Consider the following 15,443-nt stretch of genomic DNA (forward strand, 5'->3'; position numbering starts at 1 on the left):
GTGGTATATTTGCAAAAGTACGCAATTTCCAGAGTTTTGTAATATTACCTGATATTATTCCGAGTACTAGTATAATAGGTACTATTATTGTGCTTTTCACTCGTTTTGGCTATTCACACCATAAACCTGGGTGTTTGTTACATCGACCTCAGTGTTTTAGATAATCCGTGCCGTGATTTAGGATCACATTTCGTTACAGAATGTATATACAGGGAGGTCATTTATGCAACTCCCTCGCTTTTGCACTTTTGAAAAGTGCAAATCGAAGTTATATCTGCTATTCTCGGGACCAAATTGCGCAATTCACTGGTCATCATAAACAACTTTTGATATTATAATGTCACACAGCGAGAACAAGCGCCGAAGTTCTACCGTATAGCGATGTACGTATGGTGCCACATCGTAGAAAACCACGCCATCTTCTTGTCCCATCGCGTAGTACATACAGGTAGCATGTACTACGCGATGGAATAAGAGCCAAGGTGCTTTGATCACTTCAGCATCACATGTGATTATCATTGCTCAGAGTTATTTGGCATTGATAAAACCCTATTTATATATATATATATATATTAAAATCAAAAACAAAATGTTTTCTAGAAAAATTGAATTTTATTGTGCTTTGCACTTGTTTTGGCGTCGGTTTTACGTGGCTAAAAGAGTGGTACTTCTGCTGTAACTGTGTTACAAAGTTGAATAAATACCTGGTGTTTTAGCTAATTCACTGGGGTTTTATAAATGCCTGATAACTCTGAGCAATAATAATCACATGTGATGCTGAAGTGACCAAAACAACTTGGCTGTTCTTCCATCGCGTAGTACATGGCGATGGAACAAGAAGATGGCGTGGTTTTCTACGATGTGGCACCATACGTACATCACTATATGGTAGAACTCTGGTGCTTGCCCTCGCTGTGTGACATTTGTACTATCAAAAGTTGTTTATGGTGACCAGTGAATTGTGCAATTTGGTCCCAAGAATAGCAGATATAACTTCGATTTGCACTTTTCAAATGTGCAAAAGCGAGGGAGTTGCATAAATCACCTCCCTATAATTACATTCTGTAACGAAACGTTATCCTAAATCACGGTACGGATGATCTAAAACACTGGGGTCGATGTAACAAACACCCAGGTTTATGGTGTGAATAGCCAAAACGAGTGAAAAGCACAATAACAGTGAATTAGCTAAAACACCAGGTATTTATCCAACCTTGTAACACGGTTACAGCAGAAGTACCACTCTTTTAGCCACGTACAGTACAGTAAAACCGACGCCAAAACAAGTGCAAAGCACAATACAATAAACGTGGTTAAAATGAAGTACTATTAATAGTATTACTAGTATACGTGGACAGTAGTCACAAAATTGCGCGCAATAATGTGGTGATAATATGACATTAGATAGGCGAGTGAGCTGACGGTCCTTCTTCTGTGTGCCCTCGTCGGCGTCGCGCATGCACAGGAACGCATGGAACTGACGATAGAGCTCTTAAGTCAACAACACATGCCCTGGACGGCTCTTATCGAATTTACCCCCCACAGGACTACCGAATTTACCGTACATCTGTAACCCCAATTTTTGACCATTAAGTTGTAACGATGAAAATTTACAATACTTTGTTCAAGATAAAAAAAAGTCAGATCTGATTAAGCAAACTTGAGTTTTACCATTGACTTGTAACTACCCAGCCATGATTGGATATTATTTAACCAGTAAAACCATGTTAAAATCAAATTTCAATTTGCTTCTGGATGGAATTGAAGGCCGTCGACATTGTTGGCTGCTCGAGCGGCGAAGGGACTCGAAAGATGCCCTGCACACGAGGTTTGCGGTGACAGTCTGGCCGTCAACGATGTGGTTGTGTTTTGATGCGAGGTCATGCGATTAAATGCTGATGGGCTCGAAGAAACCCTCAAGGTTTACAAGATTATTGGTGCGGAGCAACTCTGCCATGTCGCGTTCTTCCCCGTCGTTTGGTCAACACGAAAGCCAAGTATGCGAACAAATTTGCAATTGTTGTAGAAGACTACAGAGTCGATAACAGTGCTTCGAAACGCAATCGATCGAATAGGTGCCTTGGACTTGTAAGAGCTGTACTGATGGACCACATTGAGGAGTACAATAGATCTTAGATAATGCAAAATCAATCCATTCAATCAATATTGTATTTTGATGTTGAATAACATGTATTATTGCATATCACAAGCGCCGAAGGGTTCACAGTTGCCCGCGAGGCAATGAGGGTCTTGTCGTTGACCCAACGCGACACTTGGCCTGTCTGCACGCCGAAGGCCTTGCCTATTGCATAGAATGTCTTGGCAGGGCCAAGTGCAGCCTCGTAAGGATATGACCTTGCGCTTCCCTGTCTTGGAGCGGCTACGTGTTGGTTCTGCAGTCATTTGGCCTGTGACGTGTATGTCGTGCACTTTGAATACTGTAAATGTGAAACCGCGCGAAACATTTTGTCCAATCATAGTTATTCAAATGCGCGGAAACAATAGTGGTATATATCTCAGCTTTACCATTGAGTTGTAACGATATCGGAAACATTTTGGGGGTTACAGATGTACGGTAAATACGGTATATAGCATAGCTATATATAAAATATATTATACTACTGGTATATTCAAGTTAAACGAGTTTTATGGCGTGTCGAAGAAATTAGTGTGCGGGCAAGTCGGTTTAGTGTAAAACAAGCACGTATTAGTGTAACCTCGAAACCACCAATTAGTGCGATAAACTAATTACTATTAGTACTACTGTTGGCTTTGCAAAGGCCGATGACACACACCGACCATGACTTTAGTGAACGCACGAGTGAAGCGGGATACATTCAACATCACTCGATCGTCATGAAATCTCGAGTGATCTTGAATTCGATGCCACTTAATGACTGACGTGGACTGTCTGGCACTAGAGCTAACGTTACATGTAGTTTGCAGCCGAATTTGCAAAATATTCCTGCGTCATATCATATCCCTCATCGTCGTGTGATACCCCACCAACCTATATTTTTATTGTATTTTCAGATTCAACAATCTATATTGTATACTGAAAGCAAGATATAAAGTGCTGCCGAATATTCAGTCGCAATCATCATTGGACAGAGGTAGTACACTATATACTATTATATACTGTACTACTACTACAGAAGTTCCATAATGATTGCAGCACTTGACTTCTGATTGGACTAAATTTTTCATTTCTCGTTTAATCGCAAGCGGATTGGCTCATTCGATAGATACACATTGCAGCATTGATTTGATACCTCATGTTCCGGAAAAGTCAAATAGTTAATTCGTCATGACCCCTAAACTTTATGACCTTATTTTTCAAATCAGAAAATCTTACGGTTACGAGGTGTTTTAAGGTACAGTACATCTAAAAAGTCCTCAATCCACAGTACCATTGTATTTCGATCGGAAAGGGAAATATAAATGATTTATGATTAATTATATAAATAAATTAAGAATATATTATGGGCTCGTCACTTCCACACACATTACATCATGGATGGTATTTCCACTGACTTTGGTGCCGTCGACAACGCTTCTATTGCGCTACGGTGCTGCCGCTGCAAGTTGGAAATGCCATGGATGATTTTTGTTGATTCTAACTGTGACACTCCTTGGGCACAGTGTAATTCATGTTTGTTGATTCTCACTTTGACACTCCTTGGGCACAGTGTAATTCATGTAGGCCATCACTGTCCAACCCCTCGGCCCACAGCGTGCCGACATTCGATGCGGGGTCATTGGCGGCTTTCTCTGACAAGCTCATCTGGAAACTGGCTTCACACCCTAGTGCTGTCATGTTCGCCATATCCCGTGTTGAGGACAGTTCACTGGTGGACATCCATGCGTGGGTCCTCCTTGGTTTGTCCAATAGCTTCGGCTTTTGGTTTCAGGTAGCAAAACAATATTATATACTAGTTAGTATAGAATAGGTTTTCTAGTTACGTTCTAGGGTTAACGCCAAAACGAGGCAAATTGATCGCCACGGCGGCACACATGTTGCTACCTTTCGGTGCTCCCAACACAAAGATCGCCAGCTCAAAGTCCACCAGCGCAATGTCGAGAAGTTCAAAAACGATAATCCTGCAAAGCGACGAAACCGGGAAGCTTACAACTCCTACGAATGTCAAGGTAAACTATTGACCCCTTTGTGTTCATGTGATGTTCTATGTATGCCTAGTTGACACCAGCTAGAACTAGTAAACACCAGTAATTTCTATTACGACAATAGTAACGTTGGCGATTGCTTGAACGGCGAAAGCTATCTTTGTTCGCATCTTTCACCATGAACACCATCCTGGAGGCGAGAACTCCATAGTAAAGATGCCCCATGATTGCTTGGAGTACATTGAGAAGTTTGCACTGATGTTGTCTCCTTCACAAATCCGCTTGAACTTGATGCGCAGTAATGCCCAACCAAGGTTGCCGACCATATCGCAAATTTCGTATCATTGGCGAAAGGTTTTTTCAATTCATATATTATTTTGCATTATGGGTCTAGTCAATATGATATATTATATAGAACATGCATGATCACTTCAAGTCCCACAACGATCCAGTCGTTTCAACCATGCAGTACCTGGAGAAGTCCCCGGCCATTTTCAGCGCGACTTTGGCCATTGCAGACGCGCGCAATGCTCAAAACGTGGTTTTGGTTTTATCGCAGCTGCTGAAGTCCGTGTGTGGAGTAAAGTACACCTTCGACTTGACTCACAGTGCCGAGTGCGTGATGGACTCGACGCACAAAACCAACGCATCAGGTTTTGAATTGTACGCGCTCCTGGTGCCATTTCGTGGTCAAGGGTACCCTGTGCCGTATTTTGTTTGAAAGAGAACGGTAAAGCATTTGTAAACAATAGTACATCATTGCTTTCACTGTGTAACACTAGCGCCTACGATGGATTAGTAGGTGTCACTACGTGGTTGCATGTGTTGTTAGTTAGCTGCTAGCTGTACAGTACATAGTGGTTACTAGGTGTACTATATATATTTTGTGGATGCAAGTTTATAATGTTTAACGTAGACACAGCGGAAGTCAAGGTCGCTTACTTGCAGCGATGGCTTGCATTGCTACTCGATGACTTTGGGTTGAATCCAGCCTTTGTCCACATGGACAAGGGTAGCGCTCAAATTGCAGCAGCAACGGTGGTTTGGACTGGCGTGAAATTGTCCTTGTGCTTGTGGCACATGGATCGAGCAATTCGAGCACGCTTCATGCAAGGAAAGGTATTTCCACATATCCGCAGGTAGTGCGGTACTACACCTACGTGTGTAAGCTACTTAATACAAATGACTTGGATTAAGGTTCTCCCCGACGAATACCTTGTTCCATGTTGAAGGGTACACGCCTGCGTTTCCAGCAGTGTGGGTGCATGGAACACACGTGTTGGAGGAAAGCTTCTGTCACAAATCGGTGCTGGGGCCGTTGCTATCACTAATGAAGTCGCATTACAAAGCCCACCCATTTATGTCGATTTATGTGCGTACTAACATATAAACTAGTGTTTACCAGCGATTACTAGGACATCGCTAGCAATTACTGGGATTGCCTAGGCCCAGCTAAGTACTCACAGTGATAACTAGGACGATGCTATGCCCCCCCACGACAAAGCTCGCGTGTTGTGGAAGAAATCTACAACTTTTGCAAGGAATGCAGCGCATCATATCTATTTGTGTACCAGTTCAGCAACTGGTACTCAGAGAATGAATTCAAGCGATGGGCGAGGTCTCAGTGTCCAACTACATTGGCGATCCTTCGAACCAGTATGATGGCTGAGGCGCACTTTAACTGTCTGAAGTATCGATTCTTAAAGGTATGGAGGTATTGACTGTTGATCATCTTGACACCTTTGTTCAGGACTTTCCACGACCACGACTCGACCTTCTTTGCTTTATCATCGTGACAAACATACAAGAATGGTACATCGACAAGTTCATTCGTGTGACAGATGGACGTATTTTGTATGGTACAGTATTATTATCCACCCATACCACCTTGATATGCACTATTTTGCCATGGTTCCCACTAGTTGTACGTAGTGGGTGTTATTTATGGCTAGGCCATACTAGCGTCCTCTATGCATGGCTAGTGGAATATAGTGATAAGAGCATTGCCCACAATCATTGGTTATTTGTAGCACTGCCATCTTGGGAATCCAGGATGAACGCACAGTGGAACGTTTTCGCAACGAAAGCCGATGAAGGCGATTTGAATGACGTGTACGACACGTCGGTGCTGCGTTGGACTTGTACCTGTCCTATGCAAGCATCTCGTACACAGAACATTGTAGCACGCAACACCAAGGTAGCAACTACACATTCCACACACCAGGAGTTAACGAGGCGTCCATCAGGTGCCGCCGCGTTACAAGGTGTGGCAGCTAACACCGCCAATGTGGGTGTTTCATACGACGAAGGACGAAATGGTGCGGCAAGAGTGCACGAAAATATCCAGCGACAAAGAAGTAAACGCACTTAGTGCACGGGCCGAACATAACCACGACACTGTCTCGATCCTGGACGAATCGCAGCTGTTGGCATCCGCGCACGTTGCCCAAACAATACAAGAACTGTCATTGTGGCTCATCCAGCATGCAAGCGATATCCAGCACGCACCACGTCAACTGGCGAAAGTGCAGAAGTTGCTTCATCCAATCCAGGCGTACCGCAAATCGATCCTTGCAGTGAACAACATGAGAAAACAGCAACGGACTAACCAAGCTTCGTCGCTAACAGTCATGTATGAACCACCTCAACAGTAGAAAAATAAATATAATTATTGTACCATGAGTACTAGTTAAACCTACTTATCTATAGGTGTTACTAGTGATCATCACAGTATACACTAGTATAGACTATTAAACACTAGGCAATACTAGCCGTTAGTATGCTATGCTCCCAACCTATAGGTTACACTAGTATGCCCTATAAATTTATAGTTCATAGTTTCCAATATTTGTCGAAATATTTCCAAGTTAAAGTGTGATTCAATTGGCTACTTCTTGCTGCTACGCTTCACCGCTGCCGCCACTTTGCGCTTGGCTGCCTTTTGTTTGGACGTCAATGACTTCATTGCAACGGGCGGCGGCACTTCCTCATTTTGGCTTTCCATCGCTTCTTGTTCCATGGCACAACGCAGGGCATGGTCCACAAAGAGCTGGCGGACATCCCCACCACGCTTCTTGAGAAGGGAGTCCAACATGAAAATGATAGCGACATCAATTGAGATATTATGCCCACGCATCAGGTCAAAAACAGAAGATTGTGTGGGACGTTCAAAATACGGCGACGTGTCGAGCACTATGTCAGTGCGCCGTGTGTACTGGTCGTGGTCTTCGTCACACATATCCGCGAACATGCTTGGGGGTACGGGGCAATCCTACAACGCGGTTATAACATAGCCTATATACCCTGTATAATCTATATAGACCTAACGAAATCATGTGCACGCATGTTCTTACATGATATGGGAGCACCGGAGAAACATGTTCGTTGGACAAACGCGACAAGGTTGGCTTCGTGCTGTCTTCGATATCAGACTCTAAGGACACTTCAGGTTCAGTAGGCGACGATGCTAATGCTGTTGCTGTAACCACTAGAGGAGTCACCAGGATCATCGAGCCGTAAATAGTGCGGCCCTTGCGAGGCCACTTGAACTTTTGCACGGAATGCACATGGACTTTGAATCCATCGTTGGAGTGAGGATACGCTTTGTCGCACTAAATGCCGTTGTCAACGCGGCAGAGCCACTTGCGAAGGTAGTTGTGCAATTGCGACAACATTCTGGAAATAAAGTTCTGGTGAATTCATGGCGGTGCTAAAAAACGGTTAACCAATACTTTATCCGGATTTCTGGTGGGCACAAATGCCTGTAAAATGACTTGCCCGCCCACTAATTTCTTCAATGGATGATCCAATCAATTGCAGCATTAACACTTCAGCGCGTAGGCCGCGTAAGCGAGTTTGTTCGTATCCCCAGCACACATACACACCTATGTACAGACAGACATCTCAAGTACACCAATTGGACGCCCGCGCAACATGCGACTACACCTCGTACTGCCCAAGTAGTTGTGGAAAACTGAGTTGGATGCCCATTTTCTGCCCAAATCTTCGAAATTATAACCAATGAAATCATCGCGGCTATTTGTTGGCGATTTTCACAATGGCTCAGAATTGGCAAGTTTAATTGGAAAGCACAATATATAGTATGCTATATAGTCCTGTGGGGGGTAAACTGACAAGAGCCCCCTAGACTGGTTCGTCCTCTTTTGTACTCGTACGTCCGACGTGTGCAGGGATTTGACTGCTGTGTAGAGTGAGGTGGCTGTGACACTCCAAGGAAAGGTCCATGTAGCTGAAGTCAAAGTTGACGCCAATCCCGACCAGAGCGCGCGATTTGGACTCATAGGATCGGATCTCCCACCTTGCTTCTGCTCTCACAGGGCAGGCATTGTGCATGCTCGCTCCCAAGGAGACCGCGCAGTGGACCGATTGACCCAGTACACATTGAATGGATTCAAGGCGACCCCGTATACCCGTAACCACCGGTGGATGGTGCGTTACTCCGAGAATTCGACATCTCCAACTCGAATTCGATGGTCATCACGCTCACGGCGGATACGTTTGATGTACTCACACAAGCAACAAGTGAAGATGATGGTGTGTGGTTTGTGAACTTTTAAGCTCCGTGGTACAACCACTTCAAGACCCTCAAACCCGCATTCGACGACCTCGCTCGCGCCGGTCCTCGCCACGGTGGACGCGAGCGAGCATGTCGAGCTCACATCCCGCTTCCGCATTCGCACTTATCCCAGCATCATGGTGTTTGTCCATAGAAGTATGTACGCGTATCAAGGCAGTCGCACAGTTCGCGACCTCCTCGCGTTTGATCGGGGCGGGTACGCCACCCGCAGCCATGGAGTTGTTTCCAGACACATTTGACGCTGTGACCCAAGTTGAAACCGGAGCAGCCGGCGACTGGTTCATCCTATTCCAAGCCCCCAACTGCGCCCCATGCGACGACGTTTTGCTTGTGTGGGACACGGTGTCGGTGGCATTGCAAGGTCAATTCAACATCGGTTGGTGTCTACATCCTTTTTCTCATTCTCTTTGTCCTCCATGTCTGCGACATCGTCTTCTGGCAGACTGTTGTCGGTTATTTCCGTCAAGTCGTCTGCGACATCGTCATCGTCTGCGATATCGTTGTAGTCATCAGCCTCTTCATTGTCATCATTGTCATGGAGGCTTTTGTCTTCGTTACCATCCATCTCGATGGGAACGGGAGTGTGGAATTGAAACGGGGTGATTTTGTCTGGTCCTGGCACAGCAATAATAATTCTATCGGATTCTGTCATCGCCGTTCGCGGGCTCGTGGAGTGTGGCGACGCTGCAAACGTTTGCCGCCGCCGGGTACACGGGCGAAGAGGCTTTTCCACTGCCGACACCGACACGGCGTTGCCACGTGAACGAACGTTCCGTCGGGGCGCCATGAGCGACAGCATCCGGCGATCGTCCAAGCCGTGGCTGATCAAATTTCATGCCGACTGGTGCATCCATTGCCGTCGGTTGGAACCGATTTGGACAGGGGTCGCTCGCGCTCGCGTTGAAAGGATACGTGCATGTCGGCCAAGTGGACGTTGTGGCTAAAAGGGCGCTGACCAATTTGTTTGCACTCCAAGGACTGCCCACGATCATATTGGTCGATCGAGGCAAGATGACCAAGTATAAGGCCAAGCGGCAATTGGCCGCCATCACTGCGTTTGCGCGGGCCGACGCACAAGATGCAGCGGAACCCCTTCCAACATGGAACGACGTCTCAGACGACGCAAACAAGAATAAATCCGCAGGGGCTGGCGGTGATTACTACCGACGCCAACGTTTACAACGGTTGCTTCTCCTCCTCCAAGACCCGTTGCCGTGGCTCGTGGTGGGGTGTGCTTCCCCTCTGTCGCATATCATACACGAACGGGTAAGTGAGTGCTCTCCTCAACGACCAAGTGTTGGTTGGTCGAATCAACACCGAGGGAGACAAATCCAAGTGGTGGCGGGAACCTGGAAACCATGGGCGTTGCCTTTCCAGCCATTTTCGTCGCATCGAAGAGGTATCTATCTGTACACGTACACGGGCGAGTGGGCCACGGATGACGTGATTGCATTTGCCGCTGGCGGGTTCCAACGCTCTCAACCCATGACGGCATGGCATAATCTCCGTCGTCGAGTCCTCACCAACATCGCCATCGTTGTTCAGCTGCATGACGACATGTTTGAAACTATCGCCTCAACCACCACCACCACCCACAACGACACATGGCTCATTGCAGTGACCACTGGCGACTCAAGTCCTTGCAATCAACTGTTAACTACTATGTATCTCTGTTGGAATCGATTGCATTGGACGTTGAACACGTCATAGTTGCCACGATGGACGTATCGACGACGGCATTCCAAGCTCGTTTAGGTGGATCGATTGGTCCTGCCCTAGGTAGTTTCGTTGATGCGACCACCCACCCTCGTTAAGATATAACACTATTAATAGTACGTACTAGTATATATTTATACTAGTATATATATATAAATGACTTGTACGTTTGGCATGATTTGGCATGATGAGTTATTATATTTATTTATATTTGTTGTTGTAATAAGATGTATTATCGGTTGTTTATACATGCAATACAAACTAGTACTTGATAGAAACCCCCTCAATGGAGGGCTTGCAGCTGACCCATCAAATCCTCGAGCGACAAGTCGATTGGTACATGGACCAGATCTCGTTCTTCTGAAGGTACAGACTGGTCATAGGCAAATGTGATGCCCACAACAGGCACATCTCCTCGTACCTTCTTATACTCTAAACCTCCATAACCCAACATATGAGTACATATGTGTATATATGCCTAAGATGTTACCAATGTGGTCAGGAGTTGCTTCATTCTTGAAACCAGCAGTGACATCGTTCTCTTGCTGAGTGCATACTTGTATACCCCAGTCGTTGTCTTCATGAGTCACCTCTTCTTCGTCGCGATTCCATGCTGTCGGGGACCAGTTTAGGTGTTGAGTTTGCTGTCTGCGACAGTGTCGACTGCCACACTCAGGGTTTGGCCGCATGAGATCTCTGGGAAAGAAGTCGGTCATGGCACTGTATCCCAGATAATACGACACCTACACCACATAAATTGAGATTTACGGGTGGGGCTGATAATCACACTTTTGCCAACATAATATTTCGAATATTTGGTGCAAAGCAATTGAAACAATTTGGTTGTCAGCTATTTTGAAGATTGTCTGGGTCACACCCCTTTTGAAACAAACTCGACGTCTTTTTCAGTTTTTTGTGAAAAAATCATACTTTTTTTGGCAAATTTATGAATTCTCCAAATTTTTCAACTGTTAATCTAGAAAACGTTTCATTTTTTGCCGATTGGTTCGAAATTGCCAAAATATCGATGATTGTTTTTGCCTTTTTTGACATCCAGTTCAAACTACAATACTGTATCTCACATATGAGATATTGTAGCATGTCACTTACCTGACCAAACTGCAACAAGTACTTCAACGCGTTTTGCACCAATAGCCCCGCGACGACACCCATCGTAGTGGGCAGGGAAGCTGCACACACCCCTTCGCGCTTGAGCGTGGATTCGCTGATGCCGGTGGCCACAATGAGCGGCGGAAGGCACTCGAAGCATGCGGTGCGGCCTGGGAGGAGCGTTTGGATGTGTCCGGACACTGCATCTTCGGACACGCCGCTCTCCATCCACGGCTGGCCCAGTTCGTTGCATGCTTGGTTGATGGACATGCGCGCTGCAAAGTTGTCGACGCAGCTCAAGACAAGGTCGACCTAGAGGATCATGATGTGATTTCAGAGTCGCATTTGTCCGATTGCCGGAGCATACAGGGGTGTTGCGGACGACACCGCCATGCTGGATCTGGTCCAGGAGATGCTCGTAATTGGTTGGAGTGGTGATATCCTTCGTGAATTCCTCAAAGGATACGTCAGGATTGATGTCCATGAGGGTCTGGGTCGCGGCGGCCGTCTTGGTCATGCCTGCTTGATGCGGCCGGAAGAAGAGGCGGTTCATGTTGGCAAGCTCGACGTGGTCGTAGTCGTACAGAATCAACTTGCCAATGCCGCACCGCGTGAGCATCTCGGCTGCCACCGACCCGATGCCACCAAGACCCACCACCAGCACGGACAACGTGCGGATGTCCTCGTAGTTTGGCACCACTCCCATGCGTTTTAGCGCCATCAACCGACTGTATGGGTTGCTGTCGACGACCTCTCCGCTCATGGAAGTCACCTTGGGTCGATGCAGCGAGCCTTGATGGCCATCCGATGCCATGCGGCGAATCTGATCTTCTAGAGTCGCTACCCTTGCCTTCAATGCCGCCACTTCGTTCTCCGACATGATGATTGCGGTTCCCTGGGACGGATTGGTGCATTTTTATTCAAAATCCAATGAGTGTTCCTGTCGGTAGATCGTACAGCCAATCACAGGGCGGGATGGTTTCAAACCTCCGGATAATAAATGTATCCGGATACCCGGGTCGACCAATAAACAATGGCAAGTTCTTATGACCAAGTCAGTAGAGTCTCAGAATCGAAAAGCCTCATGGAAGATAACTCGACCCCCTCTGCCACGGCTTCACCTGTGGCCAAGCCAGTTACCGCCGAGAAACCGGCGGAAGCGTCTACGCCAGTGGCGACTCCCGTCCCCGTCGCAGTCCCTGTAGCCGCCGCGGTGCCGTCGTCGGAACGGTCCGCTTTGTTGCCCGCCAGCTCCAGCGACACCGCCATTACCAAGTTCAAGCAAATGGAGATTGAACGCATCAACGGATACCTCCGTTTGGTGAACCTGGTCATGGGACTCGCGCTGGGTTGGTTGGGATTGTACCACTTTTACCACTTGAACTCGTACAAGGGCTTCATGTCGTCATTGTTTATCACGGTGCAAGCCTTGCTCATCGTGTTGTTTGAGCTGCGGGAGAACTTCCCCAATGCGTCCAAGATCGTCCACGACTACTTGGGCTTCATGTACACAGCCTACGGCCGTGGTGCCTTGTTCTTTGTGTACGTTAGTTAATCTATCCATGGCTTGCCTGATGTGGCTGCGTAGGATCGGAACGTGGTGCCCCACCCAAGGTCCTTACGGCGTCGCCGTTGGCGTGTGCTTTATCATCTTGGCCTTGCTCAACTTCTTCATTATTCTCCAGGTAGACCGAGAATGACATGTTGTGAGCCATCCAGCTGACCATGCTGTAGCATCCTGGGTACAAGAACGCCATGTCGGTGCGCCATATTCGCATTGAAGAAGGAGAAGAAGACGACGAAGTGCCTCATTATGGCACCACTCCCGAGAAGGCCGTATAAGCACGGCATTGTTGTGTTCATATGGAAAAGCATGCCCTTTTTCTTTTGTATGGAGAAAAGTATCTTTTGTAGCAGCACTTTTCACATATGTAGTCCTCGTTTCCGCCACGTTTCTGGGATGGACAGTCACACTTGGAGGCTGTATTTCGGCCTACATTTGTTAAGAACTGCAGCCGCCTGTCCCTGGATTCTGTAGTATTTATATTCTTATTCGTGCCATTCACATACAAATAGGGTGATATAAAAATTAACATGCCTAAATTTGTGTGTTGCATACGTACGTACGTGTCTGCGCACTCCGATCTTTGCCAATCCCCAACTGTCTCAACCCCAACATGCCAGCCTTCCGCTCGCTTCTCCTGGTGCTCAGCATGGCGCTGCTCTGTGCGGCCAGCAACGTTGTTGACCTCACATCGGACTCCTTTGAACACTTGACGCAAGCGTCCACTGGTGCCACGACGGGCGACTGGCTCGTGGAGTTCTACGCTCCTTGGTGTGGTCATTGCAAGAGCCTCGCCCCTGTCTTCGAGCAAGTTGCCGACGGTTCGTTTTGAATGCTTCCTATGCCCTTCCAACTTACATATCGATGTAGAATTGAAGGGGACCGTGAATGTGGCCAAGGTGGACGTGACGGCGAACGCACCGCTCGGCCAGCGCTTTGCCATCAAGGGATTCCCCACCATTCTGTTCTTCCACGAGGGGTCTATGTACGAGTACGAATCCGCACGAACGAAGGAGGCGTTGGTAGCGTTTGCCGAGGGCGGGTTTGCCTCTGCGGCAAATACGCCCGTGCCTGGCGTGCCAAGTGTCGTCGATACCATCACGAAGGAACTGGACGTGGTTCGCCGCGACGTCGTGCAACTGCTCGGAACGAAGAAGAACGCGATTGTAGCCATCTTTGCCTCAGGCCTGACCATTGGTCTGCTCCTCGGATGTTTCTGCAACTGCTTCACTTCTCGTCCTATCGCCACTAAGCAGAAACGCAACTAAGCCCCCCACCTGTGGCCCTGAACTTTTGCATGTGTCTTAACCATTTATTAAGGCGGTCATACATTGTTAATTCGCTTTGGGGGGCGCGGCGGCGGCGTTGTGCTTGCCAGTCTGCCAGGACGGACAACGGTCGGCTACGGCGACATTGGCCAGGGCCGAGTCAATATGCTGGCCGCATCCGGCCCACGTTGGCTTGTGGCACACGGAGCAGTCGATCTTTCGGCACATGGGAACGTCGAAGGTGTGCGCGGCTTGGAAAGGTGTGGATGGATGGCAAATCGAAAATCGAATATAAAGCATGAAGCGAATTTTGTCCGGTTAAGTCTGGATAAATAATGGATCTCAGCTGTAAAAGGAATATTATCATTCCGATGATGCTTGGCGGTTAATACATACCACAACGAGATGGGTCCGTTAAGATTCGAAGGGGCTATTTTAGCAATCATGTTCGACAGAGTGTCAGTAACTCCACCACACTTCCCTTGAACCCCCCATTTGGCAATTTTAGCAATCATATTTTAGTAATCCACGCCCCCTTTGGCCTTTGCAGTCCCCACTTTTCTATTTGGAGCCTCACGCACAACCCCTTTGCAAGCCGCGCACACCCTTCGACGTTCCCATGTGCCGAAAGATTGACTGCTCTGTGTGCCACAAGCCAACATGGGCCGGATGCGGCCAGCATATTGACTCGGCCCTGGCCAATGTCGCCGTAGCCGACCGTTGCCCGTCCTGGCAGACTGGCAAGCACGACGCCGCCGTTACTACTGCCGCCGCGCCGTCGAAAGCCAACTAACTGACGAAAACAGTTCATTCGAGACTTTTGTCACTTGATTCCTTGTGCTGCTGAGTTTACAGTAATCTTACGAGTCGGAACTGGTCCCCATGTCACAGTGTCCACCCAACGTGAAAACCTTTGTCTTAATGCACCAAGGTTGAGAGGGGTTGCCGACGTGGTCTACAAGTAACGATATTAGTACCTGGTATTGTACTGTATTACCGTACTACAGTACTTATCATTAATAGTACTCCGTATTTGTACTGTAGTACTATTAATAACGTAACT

At 47.3% G+C, this 15,443-nt stretch overlaps 8 protein-coding genes across 8 annotated transcripts; 5 read left to right on the plus strand and 3 right to left on the minus strand.

Annotated features, from left to right (window-relative positions):
* Positions 1 to 4,588: 4,588 nt before the first annotated feature.
* On the plus strand, positions 4,589 to 6,779 carry H257_04827 (hypothetical protein; the record flags this gene model as incomplete). The annotated part of the gene is made up of 3 exons (XM_009829468.1): positions 4,589 to 4,778; positions 5,042 to 5,244; positions 6,372 to 6,779. 3 exons carry the CDS (start codon positions 4,589 to 4,591, stop codon positions 6,777 to 6,779), a joined length of 801 nt encoding a protein of 266 aa, XP_009827770.1.
* A 233-nt stretch (positions 6,780 to 7,012) lies between these two features.
* On the minus strand, positions 7,013 to 9,521 carry H257_04828 (hypothetical protein; the record flags this gene model as incomplete). Its single annotated transcript, XM_009829469.1, has 5 exons — positions 7,013 to 7,396; positions 7,479 to 7,736; positions 8,715 to 8,824; positions 8,866 to 9,007; positions 9,111 to 9,521. 5 exons carry the CDS (start codon positions 9,519 to 9,521, stop codon positions 7,013 to 7,015), a joined length of 1,305 nt encoding a protein of 434 aa, XP_009827771.1.
* Positions 9,522 to 9,556: 35 nt separating this feature from the next.
* Positions 9,557 to 10,477, plus strand: H257_04829 (hypothetical protein; the record flags this gene model as incomplete). The annotated part of the gene is made up of 3 exons (XM_009829470.1): positions 9,557 to 9,988; positions 10,100 to 10,339; positions 10,433 to 10,477. The coding sequence occupies 3 exons, from the start codon at positions 9,557 to 9,559 to the stop codon at positions 10,475 to 10,477; spliced, it is 717 nt and encodes a 238-aa protein (XP_009827772.1).
* A 172-nt stretch (positions 10,478 to 10,649) lies between these two features.
* H257_04830 (hypothetical protein) lies at positions 10,650 to 12,544 on the minus strand. Its single transcript, XM_009829471.1, has 4 exons — positions 11,916 to 12,544; positions 11,549 to 11,860; positions 10,929 to 11,181; positions 10,650 to 10,870 (listed from the first exon to the last, which is right to left on the minus strand). Exons 1-4 carry the CDS (start codon positions 12,426 to 12,428, stop codon positions 10,722 to 10,724), a joined length of 1,227 nt encoding a protein of 408 aa, XP_009827773.1. The 5' UTR covers positions 12,429 to 12,544; the 3' UTR covers positions 10,650 to 10,721.
* An 18-nt stretch (positions 12,545 to 12,562) lies between these two features.
* H257_04831 (hypothetical protein) lies at positions 12,563 to 13,608 on the plus strand. Its single transcript, XM_009829472.1, has 3 exons — positions 12,563 to 13,090; positions 13,137 to 13,233; positions 13,283 to 13,608. The coding sequence occupies exons 1-3, from the start codon at positions 12,582 to 12,584 to the stop codon at positions 13,388 to 13,390; spliced, it is 714 nt and encodes a 237-aa protein (XP_009827774.1). The 5' UTR covers positions 12,563 to 12,581; the 3' UTR covers positions 13,391 to 13,608.
* Positions 13,609 to 13,623: 15 nt separating this feature from the next.
* H257_04832 (protein disulfide-isomerase domain) lies at positions 13,624 to 14,755 on the plus strand. Its single transcript, XM_009829473.1, has 2 exons — positions 13,624 to 13,933; positions 13,983 to 14,755. The coding sequence occupies exons 1-2, from the start codon at positions 13,726 to 13,728 to the stop codon at positions 14,378 to 14,380; spliced, it is 606 nt and encodes a 201-aa protein (XP_009827775.1). The 5' UTR covers positions 13,624 to 13,725; the 3' UTR covers positions 14,381 to 14,755.
* On the minus strand, positions 14,397 to 14,655 carry H257_04833 (hypothetical protein). Its single transcript, XM_009829474.1, has one exon. The coding sequence runs from the start codon at positions 14,606 to 14,608 to the stop codon at positions 14,447 to 14,449; it is 162 nt and encodes a 53-aa protein (XP_009827776.1). The 5' UTR covers positions 14,609 to 14,655; the 3' UTR covers positions 14,397 to 14,446.
* A 244-nt stretch (positions 14,756 to 14,999) lies between the features above and the next one.
* On the plus strand, positions 15,000 to 15,330 carry H257_04834 (hypothetical protein; the record flags this gene model as incomplete). Its single annotated transcript, XM_009829475.1, has 1 exon — positions 15,000 to 15,330. The coding sequence occupies one exon, from the start codon at positions 15,000 to 15,002 to the stop codon at positions 15,171 to 15,173; it is 174 nt and encodes a 57-aa protein (XP_009827777.1). The 3' UTR covers positions 15,174 to 15,330.
* Between the last annotated feature and the right edge of the window lie 113 nt (positions 15,331 to 15,443).

Source organism: Aphanomyces astaci (genome assembly GCF_000520075.1).
Source record: "Aphanomyces astaci strain APO3 unplaced genomic scaffold supercont1.8, whole genome shotgun sequence".
NCBI lineage: Eukaryota > Oomycota > Saprolegniomycetes > Saprolegniales > Verrucalvaceae > Aphanomyces > Aphanomyces astaci.